An 18,775-nucleotide genomic window follows, 5' to 3' on the forward strand; every position below is an offset into this window, starting at 1 on the left:
AGATTTTATTCATGAGAGACAGAGTCAGAGACACAGGCAGAGGGAGAAGCAAGCTCCACATAAGGAACCTGATGCGGGACTTGATCCTGCGACCCCAGGATCACACCCTGAGCCAAAGCAGACACTCAACCACTGAGCCACCCAGGCGTCCCAGAACAAATATTTTTTGAGCCCCTCTTATATTCCAGACCCTGTGCTAGGTGCTGGGACTATATCCTCAAAGAAGGTAACCGGGGTCCTAGCCTGTGTGTTGTGAATAAGTAATAACTGTTCACTTTGTTCCTTTTTAAATAATATTATGAATTTAGTAGAATTATACAGTTTACAGAAAGTTTTGGAAAATAAAAAAAATCTATGATTTCATTACCCTAACAACACAACACTAAGTTTTGAGAATTCCTCTCAATCTTTGTTCATATAATATAGTTTATTTCCAATTTTGTTACATTTCCTTTTTTTCAATTAGTATTCTTTCTTTGCGAAACATTATACACACAGTCTTCCATGTATATAAACCGTTTAAAGAACCACAGTAAAGACAGTGAAACATGTACCAACATACCAGGTGTGAAACGTTTCCAGACCTTGGGAGCTCACTGTGGGCCCTTCCTGGCTATAGTCCCCTACTGCTTACTGTTTTCTTTCTTTTCATTTTTAAACTAATGATTGTTTCAGTTTTATCGATCTATCTATTTATTTATTTATTTTTTAAAGATTTTATTTATTCATGAGAGACACACAAAGAGAGGCAGAGACCTAGGCAGAGGGAGAAGCAGGCTCCATGCAGGGAGCCCGATGTGGGACTCGATCCCGGGTCTCCAGGATCACGCCCTGGGCTGCAGGCGGCGCTACACCACTGCGCCACCGGGGCTGCCCTGCTTACTGTTTTCTAGATGTAACCACTTACTTGACATTCATGTCAGTCATCTCCCTGCCTGGTTTTTATATATATATAGTTTTACCACCTGTATATGTTACTTTATTTTAGGAAAAAGTGAATAGCTCGCACAAGTTTAGCTGTATAAAGAAAGGGTTCTGTTACCATTCATAGAAGAAGGCTCCCAGGAGAAGATAAGCTAAACAGAGTCCCTGGCTTCAGTTTTGTATAGATTATTGAGAAAGTTGAGAAGAGCCCTTTCAGAAGAAATAAGAATGCATAATTCTGAGTGAGTCTTGTGAAATATATGACTCACAAAGTTAGAGCATTTGGTGTGAGCCAGATACTGGCCATTTAGCAGGATTGTGGGCAGAGGGAAGAATCTGCTTAGTGTTTTCCACCACGAAGCAAACCATGACCCACATCCAAGTCTCAGCAGTAGATTAAAGCCAGAACATGTGCTTAGGTGAAATGAAGATCTTTAGCCAGCCCGGACAGCACAGCATGGAAAGGAGAGTTGGCACTTCAGCAGATGCCTACCAGAAGCCAAAAACAGGTGCAGATGGGACCTGTTTCCCTAGAGGCTTCTGCCCCGAGGTTTCAAAAGATGGTAACAGAGGCATAATGGAGCGCATGGATGACAGTCTTCCATGTCTGTCTCTCAAATCACATCACTCTGATCTGGACCAGTTTCCCTGTGTCTGCTGTACAGCTTTCTTCCTGGGATGTCCTTTCATGGTCATCCTATGCAAGATCTGTCTCCTGTATTCCTTTCTTCTTTTCTGGTGAATGAGAGGCATTTCTGTGGAGCACATCTTCCTTTAACCCCTGAGAAAGATCTGTGGGAGGCAAAATGTGGAAATGTGTGTTTATTTTGTTCTCATGTTTGATTGCTAGTTTAGATAGAATTTCTAACTTGCAGTTATTTTCCTCTAGAATATTGCCTCCTTGCTACAGCATTCTGATGAAAAGAGTGATGTCATTCCAGTTCATCATCTTCTGCTTGTGACTTGTTCTATTTCTTTTTTCTCTGAAATTTAGAATCTGTCCTTTGTCCCCAGAAGTCTGAAATTGTCTCAGGGCACTTGGTGGGCCTTTACAGTATGACAACTCATATATTCTTCAGTTCTCTGAAATTCCCTTGAATTTTTTCATTGATGACTTTGTCTCCAACATTTTTTCCTGTTCTCTGAAATCTTCATTTCATGGTTATTGGACTTCCTTGTCTGGCCCTCTTACCTTCTTTTCTCTGTCTCCTATGTGTTGTGAGATCTCACTATTTTATCTTCTTCTGATCCTTCTCTTGATCTTTAATTTTTGTTACCGTGTTTTAAAGTCTTCTAAATTTTTGCTTTTCAAAAAACATACTTGTTTCATGTATCTAATGTCTTCTCAAGTCTCTGAAGATATTTTTATTTTTAGGATTTTTTTTTCCTCCTGTTTAGTGAGATTTCTGTTACTTCCAAGTCTTTTTTTTTTTTTTTTTTAATTTTGGTCTTTGTATTCCTAATTAGAGATTTTTTCAGCAATCCCACATTTCTTGGATTTCTGCACATGATTAAGTGTGGGAAAACTAAACACTTGATTTTAACTTTTGAACATATGGGTGGAGCCTGTGCTTTTAGCTGAGCAGGGTGCCCAATACAGGGCTCAATCTCAGGTCCCTGAGAGCATAACCTGAGCCAAAGGCAACTGCTTAATCAACTAAGCCACCCAGGTACCCCAAAAGCATAGGTTTTAATTTTATTTTCGCATTTCTTTTTCTTTATTCATATTCTTTCCTAAGGCCTTATTTCTGCAAGAATGAATACTAGGCTAAATGGATATGAACATCTTTGAGCTCTTGAAAAATATTGCGCACTGCTTTCTCAATTTGTTGAACCAGTTTGCAGGGCCTCTAATTCTGCTGTAAAGAAAACTAATCCACAGGGCGCCTACTAATCCTCAGTAGGTTTAGGATCAGCCTCTTGATTTCGGTTCAAACCAGTCACAATCTCAGCGTCATGGGATCTGACTCCTGTGCTCAGTGCAGAGTCTGCTGTAGATTTGTCTTTCCCTCTCCCTTTGCCTTTCCTCTCCCATGTGTGTGTATGGTCTTGCTCTAAATAAAATCTTAAAAAAAAAAAAAAAGCAAATCTTCCTTACACTTACCTGACTTTAGGGTCAAAAGTACCCTTCTTTTGTTTTTTCAGTGGAAGAATTTAGATTTAACCATCTGGATTTCGTTTAGATGATCCCAATTTTGTCAGCAACATCCAAAGCATCAGGAGCCAGTTAAACTTATGCTTTCCTGTCTCCACTAGGCCTGATTAGGGTGGTGACCTTGAGGTCATAGAGCTTCCTCAGCCCGTTTTGATCTGGTGCTTTTTGGCCTTGACATCCACAGGGAATACAAGCATATTATTTTCTATTTACTCATGGCTATCTTGGTAGTCAGGGCGAACTTGATGATGGCATAGAGGTGAAGCTTGTTTCTCCTGGGGGCGCCTTTTCAAGGATATTTGGGCTACCTTCAAAGATGCAGTGTCTTGATTCATTGGAAGGTCGGTGACATGCACATTTTCTTCTTTTGGGCCTGTGACTGTGGCACCTTTCAGCATGACTTTCTTGGCCTTCATAGCCTTTGCTTTGATGGCCGGGGGACGGGGTGGGAGGGAACGGGATTCCTTCTTCGCCTTTGGCACCATCTTCGTGAAAAGCAAGTTTCCTTCTTGAGGGGCACCTGGCTGGCTCAGTGAGTAGAGCATGGGACTCTTGATCTCAGGGTTGTGAGTTCAAGTCCCTTGTTGGGTGTGGAGCCTACTTACAAAAATTCTGTTCTTGAAAACCGGTTTCTTGTGCTTAAAATTAAGTGTAGGTTAAAATTTTTGCTTCGGTCAGTGATCTCTTCAGTCTGTTTCCAGGAACTGCGGATATGTCATATCTTGATCAGGCATCTGTTGTTTATTTTTAAAGTAGGAAAGGAAAAAAGGCATGACTAGCATTTGAGTTTTACCACCATTTCCCTGATGATACTCTTATCCAGTCTAGGTGAGTTTTTTCTTTTAAGATTGAGATTTATTTTTATTTATTTATTTATTTATTTATTTATTTATTTATTTACTTTTTAAAGAATGTCTTCTGCCGGGATACCTGGGTGGCTCAGTCTTTGAGCGTCTGCCTTTGGCTCAAGGTGTGATCCCCAGGTCCTGGAATTGAGTCCCACATCATGTTCCCCTTGGGGAGCCTGCTTCTCCCTCCCTCTGTGTGTGTGTCTCGTCTCTCATGAATAAATAGATAAAATTTTCTTTGAAGATTTATTTGTTTGTTTGTTTATTTATTTATTTATGATAGAGAGAGAGAGAGCGAGAGAGGCAGAGACACAGGCAGAGGGAGAAGTAGGATCCATGCTGGGAGCCCGACGCGGGACTCGATCCCGGGACCCCAGGATCGCACCCAGGCGCCAAACCGCTGAGCCACCCAGGATCCCCAAATAGATAAAATCTTAAAAAAAAGAATGTCTTCTACCTGGCCCTCTTGAAATACTGAATTGGTATTTAATCTTAACCACTTGATTTTCATTTCCTTTTAAGCATGCTTATTTTTTAATGAAACCAGATACTTTTGTGACTTTGTTTTTAACACTCATCAAGAATGAAATGTTTTTGGAAAGGTAAGAATAGTTTTTTACAGATATACATGGATTAAAATTTCCCTCTTTGGTTGATTTTGTTTTTTTTTGTTTTGTTTTGTTTTGTTTCAGGTGGTGCTTCCTACATTTATCCTAGAGAAGCGTTCCTTGCTGGAAATGTATGCAGACTTTATGTCTCACCCAGACCTATTTATAGCCATCACTAACGGAGCCACAGCTGAGGACAGAATGATTCGCTTCGTTGAGTACTACCTTACCTCATTTCATGAAGGCCGTAAGGGAGCCATTGCTAAGAAACCGTACAATCCTATCATTGGAGAAACATTTCACTGTTCCTGGAGGATACCAAAAAGCGAGGTGTCATCCAGTGTTACCAGCAGCTCTTCCACCCAGGCAGTCACAAATCATGCTCCTCTGTTGGAGGATACTTTGAGCCAGGTGGGATCAGACTGTTATACAGTCAGATTTGTTGCTGAGCAGGTTTCCCATCATCCTCCAGTCTCAGGATTTTATGCAGAATGTGCAGAGAGGAAGATGTGTGTAAATGCACATGTTTGGACTAAAAGCAAATTTTTAGGCATGTCGATAGGCGTGACAATGGTTGGAGAAGGTAAGTAGAAAAACTGTTCTTTAATTTTTAATACCAAATGATAATCTTAAATTTGGGGAAACTAGATATTATAAATTTGTGGTTTTTTGATATTATAAATTTGAAATGTATGTGCTACTATTTTTTGTTTCTTTTTTTTTTTTTTTAAGGTTTTTTATTTATCTAATAGAGGGAGAGTACAGGCAGAGAGGGCTGTAGGCAGAGGGAGAGGGAGAAACAGGCTCCCTGCTAAACAGGGAGCCTGATGTGGGGCTCAGTCCCAAGGTCCTAGGATCATGACCTGTGCCAAAGGCAGATGCTTAACTGACTGAGCCACCCAGGTATCCCTGTTCCATTTTTTAGGATGTTCCAGAATGATGGGAAAGGCGGCTCATATTTATGAACAAATACAAATTATGTTTTTAAATTTTTTTCCTGATTTTAAAAAAAGTTTTTTTATTATAGAAAATTTGAAAACTTAGAAAAGTATCAAGGGGAAAATAAACCATCTCTAATACCTCCATCTAGAGAAGGCTAAATTTAGCATTTTATATTTTTTCTATTGTGTATATGTTCATACTTTTATTTTTGTTTTGTAAAATTGGGATTAGTTCTCTCTCTCTAGTTTTGTTTCCTTTTTTTGTTTGCAATAAATATTCATTTTCCCCTTCTCATTCATAGTACTTTAAGAGATGTTTTGGTAAGTGTATAATGTCCTATGAAATGAGATAATTACCATCTTTTATTTAACTGCTTCCTCTCTTTAGATATTGAAGTTTTTATATTTTCATTATTATATAAAAAGTACTAAACTAAAGAGATATAATACGTAGAAATATCTTCTAGCTTAATCATTTATATTTCCTGAGCAGGTTAATATTTTAAAGAAATCATTGCAGAGTTAATGAAAATATAATGGCAGAAAAAACCATACCATTTAAATGTTAAAGGAAAACTCTTATGCACAGAATAATTTGTTCAAACTGTAAAATTACAATGTAAATTTGGCATAATTAAGCCTATGATACTAACATTTTGAGTGTTACTGTATGTAGTGTGATGAAAATACTTTACCCCCCTTTTCAGTTTTCCTCATTTTTAAGATATGTTGTGATATGAGTCTTACTGATTTCCAAATGTTTTCAGTTAATCAAAATTTTTATAACATTAGAAAGTACTCATGTTTTAATAGTTAAAAAGAAAAAAGTTTGATGAAATCAGTGGGAGACAAATCATAAGAGACTCTTAATCAGAGGAAACAAACTGAGGGTCGATGGAGGGGAGGAGGGCAAGGGATGGAGTAATTGGGTGATGGACATTGAGGGCATGTGATGTAATGAGCACTGGGTGTTTTTTAGACTGATGAACCACTGACCTCTACCTCTGAAACAAATAATATATTATATGTTAATTAATTGAATTGAAATAAAATTTTTAAAAATTTAAAAATGCAACAATGTGACTAAAAATAGTTTGCCATCTTCAGTTATAAGCTTCATAACATTAGCTTTAAGATCATCATAAAGTAATTTATTTTATATATGAAAAAAAGTCTAGAGGTAATGAGACTTGTTCAAGGTCACAAAAGTTAAGGTATAGCCAGATTTAGAATTTCCTCCTTTAACATACTGTTCCTGAAGACCCTTAGCTCTTACTGAAAATCTGGTAATAGTATTCTCTTCAGAAAGGAAATACGTTGGGAAGTAAGGATAAGCATTCATATCTTAACCTTGCATTAATCATGAAGGAGGTATAAAATAGGTAATTTTTAGTATTTATGTGCTAATTTTATATTTATGGATTGCCTTTTAATTTGATTTTAAAAATCAAATTTTTATAGTCACCTCAATAGAAAATAAATAAAATCAGGCAATGAGACTTACAACAATTCATTTTGTTCTATAGCCATGTTTTGTTTTTATTTGTTGGGGAAAAATTCCATTTAATGATGAAATAAGTGAGGTTTTAGAATTCTTTGTCTTTGTTATCCTAACTAGTCTATCCTCATATACATTAAAAACTGACTGATTTTTAAATTCTTCAGACTTTAAATTATATTGTATGTAATGCTTATGTTAAATATATTCTTAGACATCAGAGATCAGAAACCTAGGTTGTAAGATGACATATTTTTAGAAAAGTAATCAAAGCATATCTTTTCCGGGATCCCTGGGTGGCGCAGTGGTTTAGCGCCTGTCTTTGGCCCAGGGCGCGATCCTGGAGACCCGAGATCGAATCCCACATCGGGCTCCCGGTGCATGGAGCCTGCTTCTCCCTCTGCCTGTGTCTCTGCCTCTCTCTCTCTCTCTCTCTCTCTCTCTCTCTGTGTGTGTGACTATCATAAATAAATAAAAAATTTAAAAAAAACATATCTTTTCTAACTTAAAATGAATCAGCAATTACTATTAAACTCTTAAAATATACCCTTGCTCAGTGGGAAGTCTGCTTCTCCCTCTGCCCCCTCTCTTCCTCTACCCCTCTCTCCACTTGTTCTTTTTCTCAAATAAATAAAATCTTAAAAAAAAAAAAAATTTAAACTAGGGCAGCCCCAGTGGCCCAGTGGTTTAGTGCCACCTTCAGCCCAGGCCTGATCCTGGAGACCCAGGATTGAATCCTGCGTCGGGCTCCCTGCATGAAGCCTGCTTCTCCCTCTGCCTGTGTCTCTGCCTCTCTCTCTTTCTCATGAATAAATAAAATAAAATCTTAAAAAAAAAAAAAAAAACAACAACTAAATTCTGTGACTGTATAGCATTAGACATTTATTCCCAAACTGAAAAAATTATTAGTATTAATGATCAGGCCATAGCATGATGCAGTATAACATGTTCTTAAGATGTGACTTAATGTTTTATTTTTTTAAGTCTATTAGAGGGAAATCTTGATCTATTTCCACTGTAATATTTTCTCATCCCATAAACCCCAGAGGGATAGCAAGGTCATAATGAAAGTAACCTAGATTCATTATTACCAGGAATGTTAGCAAATACAATTGTAAGTGAAATTAGTTTAATCCAAAGTTAAATGAAAACACAGCAAAATAATGTTTATTTACTAGACTTGAGAAAAAATATGGATGTTTTAATACTGTCTTTTTTTAAAAAAAAGATGTTAACCACCTTCGTGTTTTCACATTCAGGTATCCTCAGTCTATTGGAGCATGGAGAAGAGTATACATTTTCCCTACCTTGTGCATATGCCCGGTCAATTTTAACTGTTCCTTGGGTAGAACTGGGTGGTAAAGTCAGTGTCAACTGTGCAAAAACTGGATATTCAGCCAGCATCACTTTTCATACTAAGCCATTTTATGGTGGCAAACTACACCGGTAAGAACATTTTAATGATACCTGGTTCTTATTCTATCAGTTTGGTCTTGTATTATAACTCCTTATTTTTCTGCTTTATGTGGGTGGAGTTGGAGTTTTATTTATGTTTATTTTTTCAAGGCATTCTGGACATCCTGCTTCAGGCTTATTTTATTTTAGATACTCATGAGACACAGAGAGAGAAAGGCAGAGACTTAGGCAGAGGGAGAAGCAGGATCCACACAGGGAGCCCGATGTGGGACTCAATCCAGAGACTCCGGGGTCACATCCTGGGCCAAAGGCAGATGCTCAACCACTGAGTCACTCAGGGGAACCAGTTTTTTTAAAGATTTTATCTATTTATTTTAGAGATCAAGAATGAGAGTGAGTGGTGGGGAGGAGCAAAGGGAGAGTGACAAGCAGACTCAATGCCGGGCTCCATCCTACAACCTGAAATCCTGACCTGAGCTGAAACAAAGAGTCAGACACCACCCAGGTGCTCCCCCATCCTGATCTAGTTTTTAAAAGTGACAGATCCCTAACAAGATGTAGAGTAGAATTCCTAACAAGTGAACATTTGGTCGGTGGCCCAATTTCAGTCTTTAAAGAGGTTCAGACTAGATCCAGGCCTCAGTGAAGGCACCTGTTGGTAGAAGTTAGTGTGAAAATATATCTAATCATATGAAGTAGTTCAGGCAGCACAAAGAGGGAAGCCACTGGGTTTAGGTACTAATACTGTGAATAGTGGCTTTGTTCTCATCTCATCTAGGAAATGGCCAGTTCTTATACCCCCTTCTCAGCTTCTGTCAGTCTCTTCAGCACTGGTCCAGATCATCCAAACTGCATGGAGACAAGTTGTCTAATAGAATCCTCAAAAGGATACTGACTCTCTTCCTTAAGCCCTTCATATCTATTCTGACTGTCCCTAAAGTTGGGATCATTATCTCTGTTTATAATTCCTAATTGAAAAATACATCTCTTGTTGATGTTTTTCACAAAGTAAAAATTTGAGTGCTTTGATCTAGACATGGAACATTACCAGCTTCCTAGAGACCCTTCTCATGCCCTGTTACAATCACACACACACAAACATACACACTTCCTTCCCTTTTAGGGTAGCCACTATCCTGCTAACACTATTGATTAGCTTTGCTTGTTTTTGAGCTATATATTATAATGAAATCATATATTGTGTGTTCTTTCATCTTTGACTTTTTTTTTTTTAAATATAGGAGGAGGTTATTCTTTTTTTTTTTTTTTAATTTTTATTTATTTATGATAGTCACACAGAGAGAGAGAGAGAGAGAGAGAGGCAGAGACATAGGCAGAAGGAGAAGCAGGCTCCATGCACCGGGAGCCCGATGTGGGATTCGATCCCGGGTCTCCAGGATCGCGCCCTGGGCCAAAGGCAGGCGCCAAACCGCTGCGCCACCCAGGGATCCCTTGAACAGATACTTTTAGCTGACTCTAACGTATCCTCTTTTTCCAGTCTAATCTCTCCCAAGACCAGTAGTTTTACCTAATTTGTCATTTAAAAGATTACTATTAGATAGAGACTTTTCTAATTTTCATATCTTTTCAGATTTTACAGAATATTATAATGAAGGCTTTTTTCTTTCACATCTTTATTAATGGCCATGCCTCTCTCCTCAGACAGCCTAGTTTTTTACTGCTATCTGCAATCAGAGCAGACACATTATCTGCTGTCTGCATTTGATATGAATATATTACCTTCCACTTGTCTCCCCTTACTCCCTCATTTTCCACAACTCTCTCCAATGCAGCCAAGTGAGCTTACTTAACTATTCCTCATGCTCCTGTCTGTGTCCTAATCCCATTTTCCACATTTACTTTAGGATGCTGATGATTTTATAGAATACCCTAAAGTGAAGTCAGAATTATCATTATATGTAAATAGATACAGCACTCTGTCTATCTAGTGGTATGGTATTAAGATGTGAATTGTCTGCTAAGTGACACACTTTCCTGCATACTGGAGGTACAGAGTAGAAAGAAAGACTACTTCTGCCTCCAAGAAGCTTTCAATATAGTATTAGAATCCAGCACCCTATTTTGGAAATGTTTGTAAGGCTTTTACAAAAAATACTATATATAATAAAAGTCTATTATTATAATAATCATAGCAATATAAAAATGATTAGGTAATTATTATACCTGAAAATAAAAATTAATTCTGACTTTTTTTTTTTTTTTTGTAAGATTTTATTTATCTATTGATGAGAGACACAGAGAGAGGCAGAGACACAGACAGAGGGAGAAGCAGGCTCCATGTAGGGCCCCCGATGCAGGACTTGATCCTGGGTCTCCAGGATCACGCCCTGGGCTGAAGGCGTCGCTAAACCACTGAGCCACTGGGGCTGCCCCTGACTCGTGTTAAAGTAAAAAAAGAAACCTGATGCTCAACATACTTCTCATTGTCTGATAAAAGGAAGCCTGTCACTTTTTCAAGAGAGACCAACTATTTTCTTGCTATTAAATTTTATTTTTTTTTTTTTTTTTTTTCTTTTTTTTTTTGCTATTAAATTTTAAAGGGATTTGTTGCAGGTATCCTTATATAGTGGCTTTTTTTTTTTTTTTTTTTTTTTTTTTTAGATTTTATTTATTTATTCATGAGAGAGAGAGGCAGAGACATCGGCAAAGGGAGAAGCAGGCTCCATGCAGGGAGCTCGATGTGGGACTGGATCCTGGGATCATGCCCTGGGCTGAAGGCAGGCACTTAACCGCTGAGCCACCCAGGCATCCCCAAACTTTACATATTTATTTAGGTTTTTTTTTTTTTTTAACTTTTAGGTAACCTCTACACCCAATGTGGGGCTCAAACTCACAGTCCTGAGATCAGAGTTGCATGCTCCACCATCTGAGCCAGCCAGGTTCCCCAATCAACGAAAACTTTCTGTTGAAGCCAAGTTAATATATCCAGTGATTTTTCTGGTATTCAAATAGCTGTAGAGACACTCTAGACTATTTAAAAGGCTTGATATCATTTGTTTAGGAAGTGAGAGAATGCTTACTTACCAGATGAGTAGGATGATAACTTAGGATTTAGGCCTTTACTTCGTATCTTAAGGGGCACATATCCTGTGTTATTGGTTGATACAAAATCTACATCTATATGCCCCCTCCTTTTTTTTTTTTTTTTTAAGTAGGCTCCATGCCTAGCATGGGACCCGACACGGGGCTTGAACTCATGACCCTGATGTCAAGACCTGAGCTGAGATCGAGAGTCAAATGCTTAACTGACTGAGCCATCTAGTCGCCTCTAGATCTCCATGCTTGTCCTATATTTAGATATTCGTTTACTTATCGGCTATACTTGGTTTCATGCCGCGGTGACAGTTAAGTAGTTATGACAGTCTGGCCTGCAAATCCTGCTGTTTACTTCCCAGTCCTTTACAGAAGATGTTTGCCAACACTGCATTAGGCTATTAGGAAGAATTATTATGGGCAGCCCTGGTGACTAAGCGGTTTAGCGCCGCCTCCAGCCCAGGGCGTGATCTGGAGATCCCGGGATCAAGTCCCACGTCAGGCTCCCTGCATGGAGCCTGCTTCTCCCTCTGCCTGTGTCTCTGCCCGCCCCGCCTTTCTCTCATTCTTTCTGTGTCTGTCATGAATAAATAAATAAAATATTTTTTTAAAAAAAGGAAGAATTATTATAAACAGAATGAGGTGAGCCCCTTCCTCTTCCTTGTGTTGCTTTTCATATTCCTCGTCGCATACCTCTGGTATGTGTGATTCTTGTTCCCTGCTCCAGTTTTTGTGTTGCTCTTGCTGTATAGCTGCACTAAGCAACAAAAACCCCACATAGCCCAGCATGCATGACAGGGGCCTGGGTTTGCTCTTTTTCAGTGGAAAGGCATGTGAGGGAGATGATAACTTGAGAGATTGTGCTGTGAGTAAAAGATCAAGTGAGGAACATGGTCCCTAAATCTTAGAATTTGGCTCTGGGTATGTGTGGATGGAGAAGGGAAGAGATAAGTATTTAGTGTCATCTCCTCGTATCCTGTTTGGTTAGAAACAAATTTTTAAAAAAGGGAACAGTGTTGTCAAGTGGGGTCAGAGAGGAAACATGGACATCACAAGAAACATTCAGTAAGGCAAGAAACTCTTCACAGTAGAATTATTTTAATAAATTCATATGCTTTGAAGTATAATTGAGTTCCCACCTGTATTGTAATCAAGCAGACTGGTAGTCTTGGTATTCCTTGTGTCCAGTGAACTATCATTACATATAACTTTTGATTTTGGATGTTTAGTTTGCTCTTAGATTCCAAACCCCTCTTACCTCGATCTGCAGAATCTGACTCAGATCATTTTGCTTATTGGCACCTACATCTCTGCCTTGAGTTCTGACTTTGCAGACCTTTCGTTAACCTCTCCTGACTAAAAATGATAGATGGGCTTCCTAAATTTCACTTCTCCCTCTGGTTCCTAGGCCCTGGGCTTATACCTGACAAACACTACTTAGGCTTCCTGTAGCCCAAATCAGTGGGCTCTGGTCCGGTGGATTGCCTCTTGAATCCAGATAAACCATAGTCAGTGGCATACTGATTAGACACTAACATTTGCCTGCCATTCTCGAAGTCCTGAACCTCTCTCTTACCTGACCCTGTTGTTATTTTTGTCCCACAGTGAACACAAAATGCTTCATTAAAAATAATTAGACCTGGGCAGCCCCCATGGCGCAGCGGTTTAGCGCCGCCTGCAGCCTGGATGTGATCCTGGAGACCTGGGATCCAGTCCCACGTCGGGCTCCCTGCATGGAGCCTGCTTCTCCCTCTGCCTGTGTCTCTGCCTCTCTCTCTCTCTCTCTCTTTGAATAAATAAATAAAATCTTAAAAAAAAAATATTTAGACCTCTTATTCTGATCTTCATTTGAGCTGCATCCTGTCTGTTGATAAACTAGCCAGACGACTTATTCTTAATTAAAATGTCAACAACAGTAGTGTTTAAGTTCTCTCTGAGTTCTCTGTTGATGATGATAATTTTTGTATACCAGTACTCCTAATTTTTCTATTTTGGCAAGAGAATATTAATACTTTTTTTTCAATTTTTCTACCTCTTACTGGTTTAGCTGTTTCTATATTTAAAATTAGGCTAATGTGGTTTTTATACAGAATCAGTATATCCAGAACTTCAAATATAGGGACTCCAGACTTTTAAGTAAATAGGACTAGTTCTTTTTAAAAAGTTAAATTGTAATATTGTAACATTTAAAAACTGTAATAAAAAAGAAATGTTAATATTTTTCATATTTCTATTTAGTTTTAATATTGCAGTTTTGTTTGTAGCAAGCATTTAAAAATTACTTTGTGATCATTTATGGTAATTTAGTCTCTAGTTTTATTCCCCGTATTCTTTCTAAAAGATTAAAGTTGACATTATTTGAAAAAAATTACCTAGTATGCTGTCATGGGACTTACAGAGTCTGACTTTGGCACTGACAAGCTGAAGTAAGCTGGATAACCATTTAAAGAGGATTCAGAAGGTGAATTTTTAGGTTTCAGAAGGCTAAGAAAAAAAGCCTAATTTCACTAATTAGAGCATATCTTTATTTTTTACCTGCTTCTAGGGTTACAGGTGAAGTAAAGCACAACATCACCAATACTGTGGTATGCAGAGTGCAAGGCGAATGGAATAGTGTTCTTGAGTTCACTTATAGCAATGGAGAGACAAAGTATGTGGACTTGACTAAATTGGCAGTAACAAAGAAAAGAGTAAGACCTCTGGAGAAGCAAGATCCATTTGAATCCAGGTATGTCATCCTCACATCTATCCAGGAAAGAGTCAGAAACTCTGGATCTTAATCTAAGCCATTTCACTAATTTGCAACCTTATTAGCAAGTCACTTCCCCAGTTTGTAGTCAAAGTATTACTATCCTTATCATAAAAGCTTACAGATTATTAACAAAAAGACGTTCCAATAGAAAAATGGGCAAAGAACATAAAGAGGAAATTCAAAAGTAGGGAAAAAACTACCCACTAAGAATGAAAAATTATTCAGTGTAATTAGAATTTAAAGAAATATAAACTGAACAGTAAGACAAATTATTCTTTTTTTTTTTTAAAGAGAATTATGTATTCATGAGAGATACAGAAAGGCAGAAACATAGGCAAAGGGAGAAGCGGGCTCCCTGCAGGGAGCATGATGCAGGACTCGATCCCAGAACCCTGGGATCATGACCTGAGCCAAAGGCAGATGCTCAACCCCTGAGCCACCCAAGCATATCAATTAAAAAGGGGGGGGGGGGGATAAAAACGAAGCATTGAACATAAGATAATACAACTAGAAGTTACCATTTATAATTATATGTGTAAAGGGATTAAATATACATTAACCAAAGACTCAGATCATCAAGAAATAAAACAGTAAGGATTACGGAAAATTCTTCTTATAGGGATTTATCTTAAAGGAGACGTTCTTTTTATTTTATTTTAATTCCAGTATGGTTAACATAGAATGCAAAATGAGTTTTAGGTACCGTACAGTGAATCAAAAGGAGAGGTTCTGAAGGTTTGGTCTGTGGACCCTCAACTGTCCTTGAGATTTTCAGGAGGCTTGCAAGTTCAATTTTATTTTCATAATAATGCTAAGATGTTATTTGCTCTTTCACTCTGTTGGCACTTGCATTGGTGTTGCATAAGCAGTGGTGGGTAGCACTGCTGAGCTTAGCAGTAATCAGGCAGTAGCTTACAACTGTACAGGTAGTCATTGTATTCTTCACTGTCCATGTACGTGTATTTGTATAAGATGCTAAGTTTTGTTTTGTTTTTAAATATTCATTCATTCATTCATTCATGAGAGACACTCACAGAGAGTGGCAGAGACACACAGACAGAGGGAGAAGCAGGTTCCCTGCAGGGAGCTTGATGCAGGACTCAATCCCAGATCATGCCCTGAGCCGAAGGCAGATGTTCAAGTGCTAAGCCACCCAGGCACCCCTTAAGATGCTAAGTTTTTTCTTAAAATGTCCTTAAAACAGTACAGGAGTACCTGGGTAGCACAGTGAGTTGAGCCTCCAACTCTTGGTTTCAGCTCAGGTCATGATCTCAGGGTTGTGAGATTGAGCCTGGTGTTGGGGCTCTGCACTTGGTGTGGAGTCTGCTTGAGATCCCTTCTCCCTCTGCCCCACCTACTCGTGCTCTCACTCTTTCTCAAATAAAGGAAATAAATCTTTAAAAAAGTATATATTGTTAATTTTATTAAATCTGCACTATTGAGTACTCATCTTTTTAATATTCTACATGACAAATTGGTAGTATGTATGTATAAAGCATTGGTGGGAGATCCCAAAAAATATAGTGGTTATCTGGAGGTAAAGCACTTGTGTAGTTGTTTGAATTACAAGCTGAACTAATTGCTCTTTTCATGAGACACCATTTCTGCTTAAAAGAATGATTGGCAGGATCCCTGGGTGGCGCAGCGGTTTGGCGCCTGCCTTTGGCCCAGGGCGTGATCCTGGAGACCCGGGATCGAATCCCACATCGGGCTCCCTGCATGGAGCCTGCTTCTCCCTCTGCCTATGTCTCTGCCTCTCTCTCTCTCTGTGTGACTATCATGAATAAATAAAATCTTAAAAAAAAAAAAAAAAGAATGATTGGCAAAGCATAACTTTTAATTTCTATATATGGCAGACATTTTTCTTACAAGTGAAACACATGAACATGGCAGTTCAAGAAAACAATTGATGATATTTTTTGCTAATAATAAAATTCAAATGGAAATGATGTATGGATTAAAGACCTAAATGTGAAACCTGAAACCATAAAATCCTAAAAGGGAGCACAGATAGAAATTTCTTTGACATCAGCTGTAGCAACATTTTTCTAGATATGTCTCCTGAGGCAAGGGAAATAAAAGCAAAAATAAACTATGGGGACTACATCAAAATAAAAAAAGTTTCACACAGCAAAACTAAAAGGCAATCTACAGAATGGGAGAAGATATTTGCAAACATTTCTCATAAATGGTTAGGATCCAAAATATATAAAGAACTGATACAACAGCAAGTGTTGGTGAGGATGTGGAGAAAAAGATACCTTCTTACATTGTTGGTGTGAATGCAAACTGCTGCAGCCACTATGGAAAACAGTAAGGAGGTTCCTCAAAAAATTAAAAGTAGAACTACTCTATGATCCAGTAATTGCACTACTGATTATTTATCCCAGAATACAAAAATGCTCATTCAGAGGGATAAATGCCTCTCCTATGTTTATAGCACCATTATTTACAATAGCCACTATGAAGGCAACCCAGTATGAGGTGAATAGATAAAGAAGATGTGGTGTGTGTGTGCGCACCACACACTCAGAGACACAAAATGGAATGGAATATTATTAAGCCTAAAAGAGAGGGAAATGTTGCCATTTGCAATGACATGGATAGAACTGAAGCGTATAATGCTAAGCAAAGTAAGAGAAAAGAAATACCATATGGTATCATTTATATGTGGAATTTAAGAAGCAAAACAGGAATGCCTGGGTGGCTCAGTGGTTGAGCATCTGCCTTCGGCTCAGGGCATGTTCATGGAGTCCCAGGATGGTACCCTGCATCAAGCTCCCTCAAGGGGCCTGCTTCTCCCTTATGTCTCTGCCTTTCTCTCTGTGTCTCTCGTGAATAAATAAATATTTAAAAAAATGAGCAGAGAGAAATAGAGGATGGGGATTAAAGAGTAAACTTACCATGATGAGTAAATAAAGTTTAAAATATTTTAAAAAGTAAAGGAAGAAGAGGGGAGAAAGTGGAAAATAAATAAATGGATGGGTGGGTAGATGGATGGATGGATTGATGGAAATAGCTTAAGTGTCTGTCAACAGATGAATGGATAGGAAGATGTAGTATGTAGGGATGCCTGGCTAGCTGAGTTGGAAGAGCATGTGACCCTTAATCTTAGGATTGTAAGCCGAACCCCATGTTGGGTATAGAGACTACTAAAAAAATTTTTTTATACTTAAAAAAAAGTTGTAGTATATATACACAATGGAATTTTATTCAACCCTTAAAAAGAAGGAAATCTTGCCATTTGTGACAACATGGATGGACCTTGAGGATATTCTGCTAGTCAGACAAAGACAAAGACAAATACTGTATGATCTCACTTATGTGTAAATCTAGGCAAAATAAAAACCTCATGGAAAAGGGATCAGATTTGAGGTTACCAGAGATAGGGGATGGAGACTGAAAGAATTGGATGAGGATGATCAATAGGTATAAGCTTCCAGTTATAAGATAAACAAGTACTGAAGGATATAGTGTACAATATGTCTACAGCTAGCATTGCGGTGTGGTATATTTGAAAGTTGTTAGAAGAGTAGATCCTAAGAACTCTAATCACAAGGAGAAAAAACTTTTTTCTTTTGTATTTGTATGTAATGATGGATGTTAACTAAACTCACTGTGGTAGCTATTTCACAGTATATGTAAGTTAACATTACGCGGTACATCTTGAACTTACGTAACAGTGCTGTAGGTCAATTATATCTCAATTAAACTGGAAAAACTATTTAAGCTTCAAGGCAAAAATCAGATTTTTGGAGAACTTGTATCTGCCACATGAGTATGAAAGCTTCCCAAGTAAAGTTTTCTGGTGAAATTGGTGATGATAGTAATGAATGTGATTTTTTTTTTTATATTACATAATAAAATGTCAACATCTGAGAGATTATTTTTCTTTTTTCTTTTTTTTTAAGATTTTATTTATCCATGAGAGACAGAGAGAGAGAGAGGTAGAGACACAAGCAGAGGCAGAAGCAGGCTCCATGCAGGGAGCCTGACAGGGGACTCTCCATCCCAGGACTCCAGGATCATGCCCTGGGCCAAAGGCAGACGCTAAACCGCTGAGCCACGCAGGGATCTCCTAAGAGATTTTCTTTCTTTCTTCCCTTCCCTTCCCTTCCCTTCCCTTCCCTTCCCTTCCCTTCCCTTCCCTTCCCTTCCTTCCCTCCCTTCCTTCCCTTCCCTCCCTTCCCTCCCTTCCCTCCCTTCCCTCCCTTCCCTTCCTTCCCTTCCCTCCCTTCCCTTCCCTCCCTTCCCTCCCTTCCTTCCTTCCTTTCTTTTTGAGAGATTATTTTTCAAGTGAATAATGATGTTACAGAATCATTCAAGATCCCTTCAAAAATCTAGTCAAGATGAATGGATAAAGATGTGTTATAGATATCCAGCTATCTAAGTAGATATCTATAATGGAACATTACTCAGGTATCATAAATAATGAAATCTTGCTATTTGCAATGATGTGGATGGAGTTAGCGTGTATTATGCTAAGTGAAATAAATCAGAGAAAGATGCCATATGCTCTAACTCATGTGGAATTTAAGAAAGAAAACAGATGAACTTACAGGAAGGGGGGAAAAGAAAA

General features: G+C 38.3%; 1 protein-coding gene across 2 annotated transcripts in view; it reads left to right on the forward strand.

Annotated features, from left to right (window-relative positions):
• Window positions 1–18,775, forward strand: part of OSBPL11 (oxysterol binding protein like 11) — an 81,243-nt gene that overhangs the window by 53,687 nt on the left and 8,781 nt on the right. For both annotated transcript variants that reach the window (XR_012024314.1, XM_072811811.1), the window contains exons 9-11: window positions 4,620–5,118; window positions 8,234–8,420; window positions 13,990–14,172. Coding sequence is in view for 1 of the 2 variants with exons in the window: in XM_072811811.1 (XP_072667912.1) it covers window positions 4,620–5,118; window positions 8,234–8,420; window positions 13,990–14,172 (869 nt within the window). In the remaining variant the exon portion in view is untranslated. The remainder of the gene's footprint in view (window positions 1–4,619; window positions 5,119–8,233; window positions 8,421–13,989; window positions 14,173–18,775) is intronic.

This window comes from Canis lupus, chromosome 35 (genome assembly GCF_048164855.1).
Source record: "Canis lupus baileyi chromosome 35, mCanLup2.hap1, whole genome shotgun sequence".
Lineage (NCBI taxonomy): Eukaryota > Metazoa > Chordata > Mammalia > Carnivora > Canidae > Canis > Canis lupus.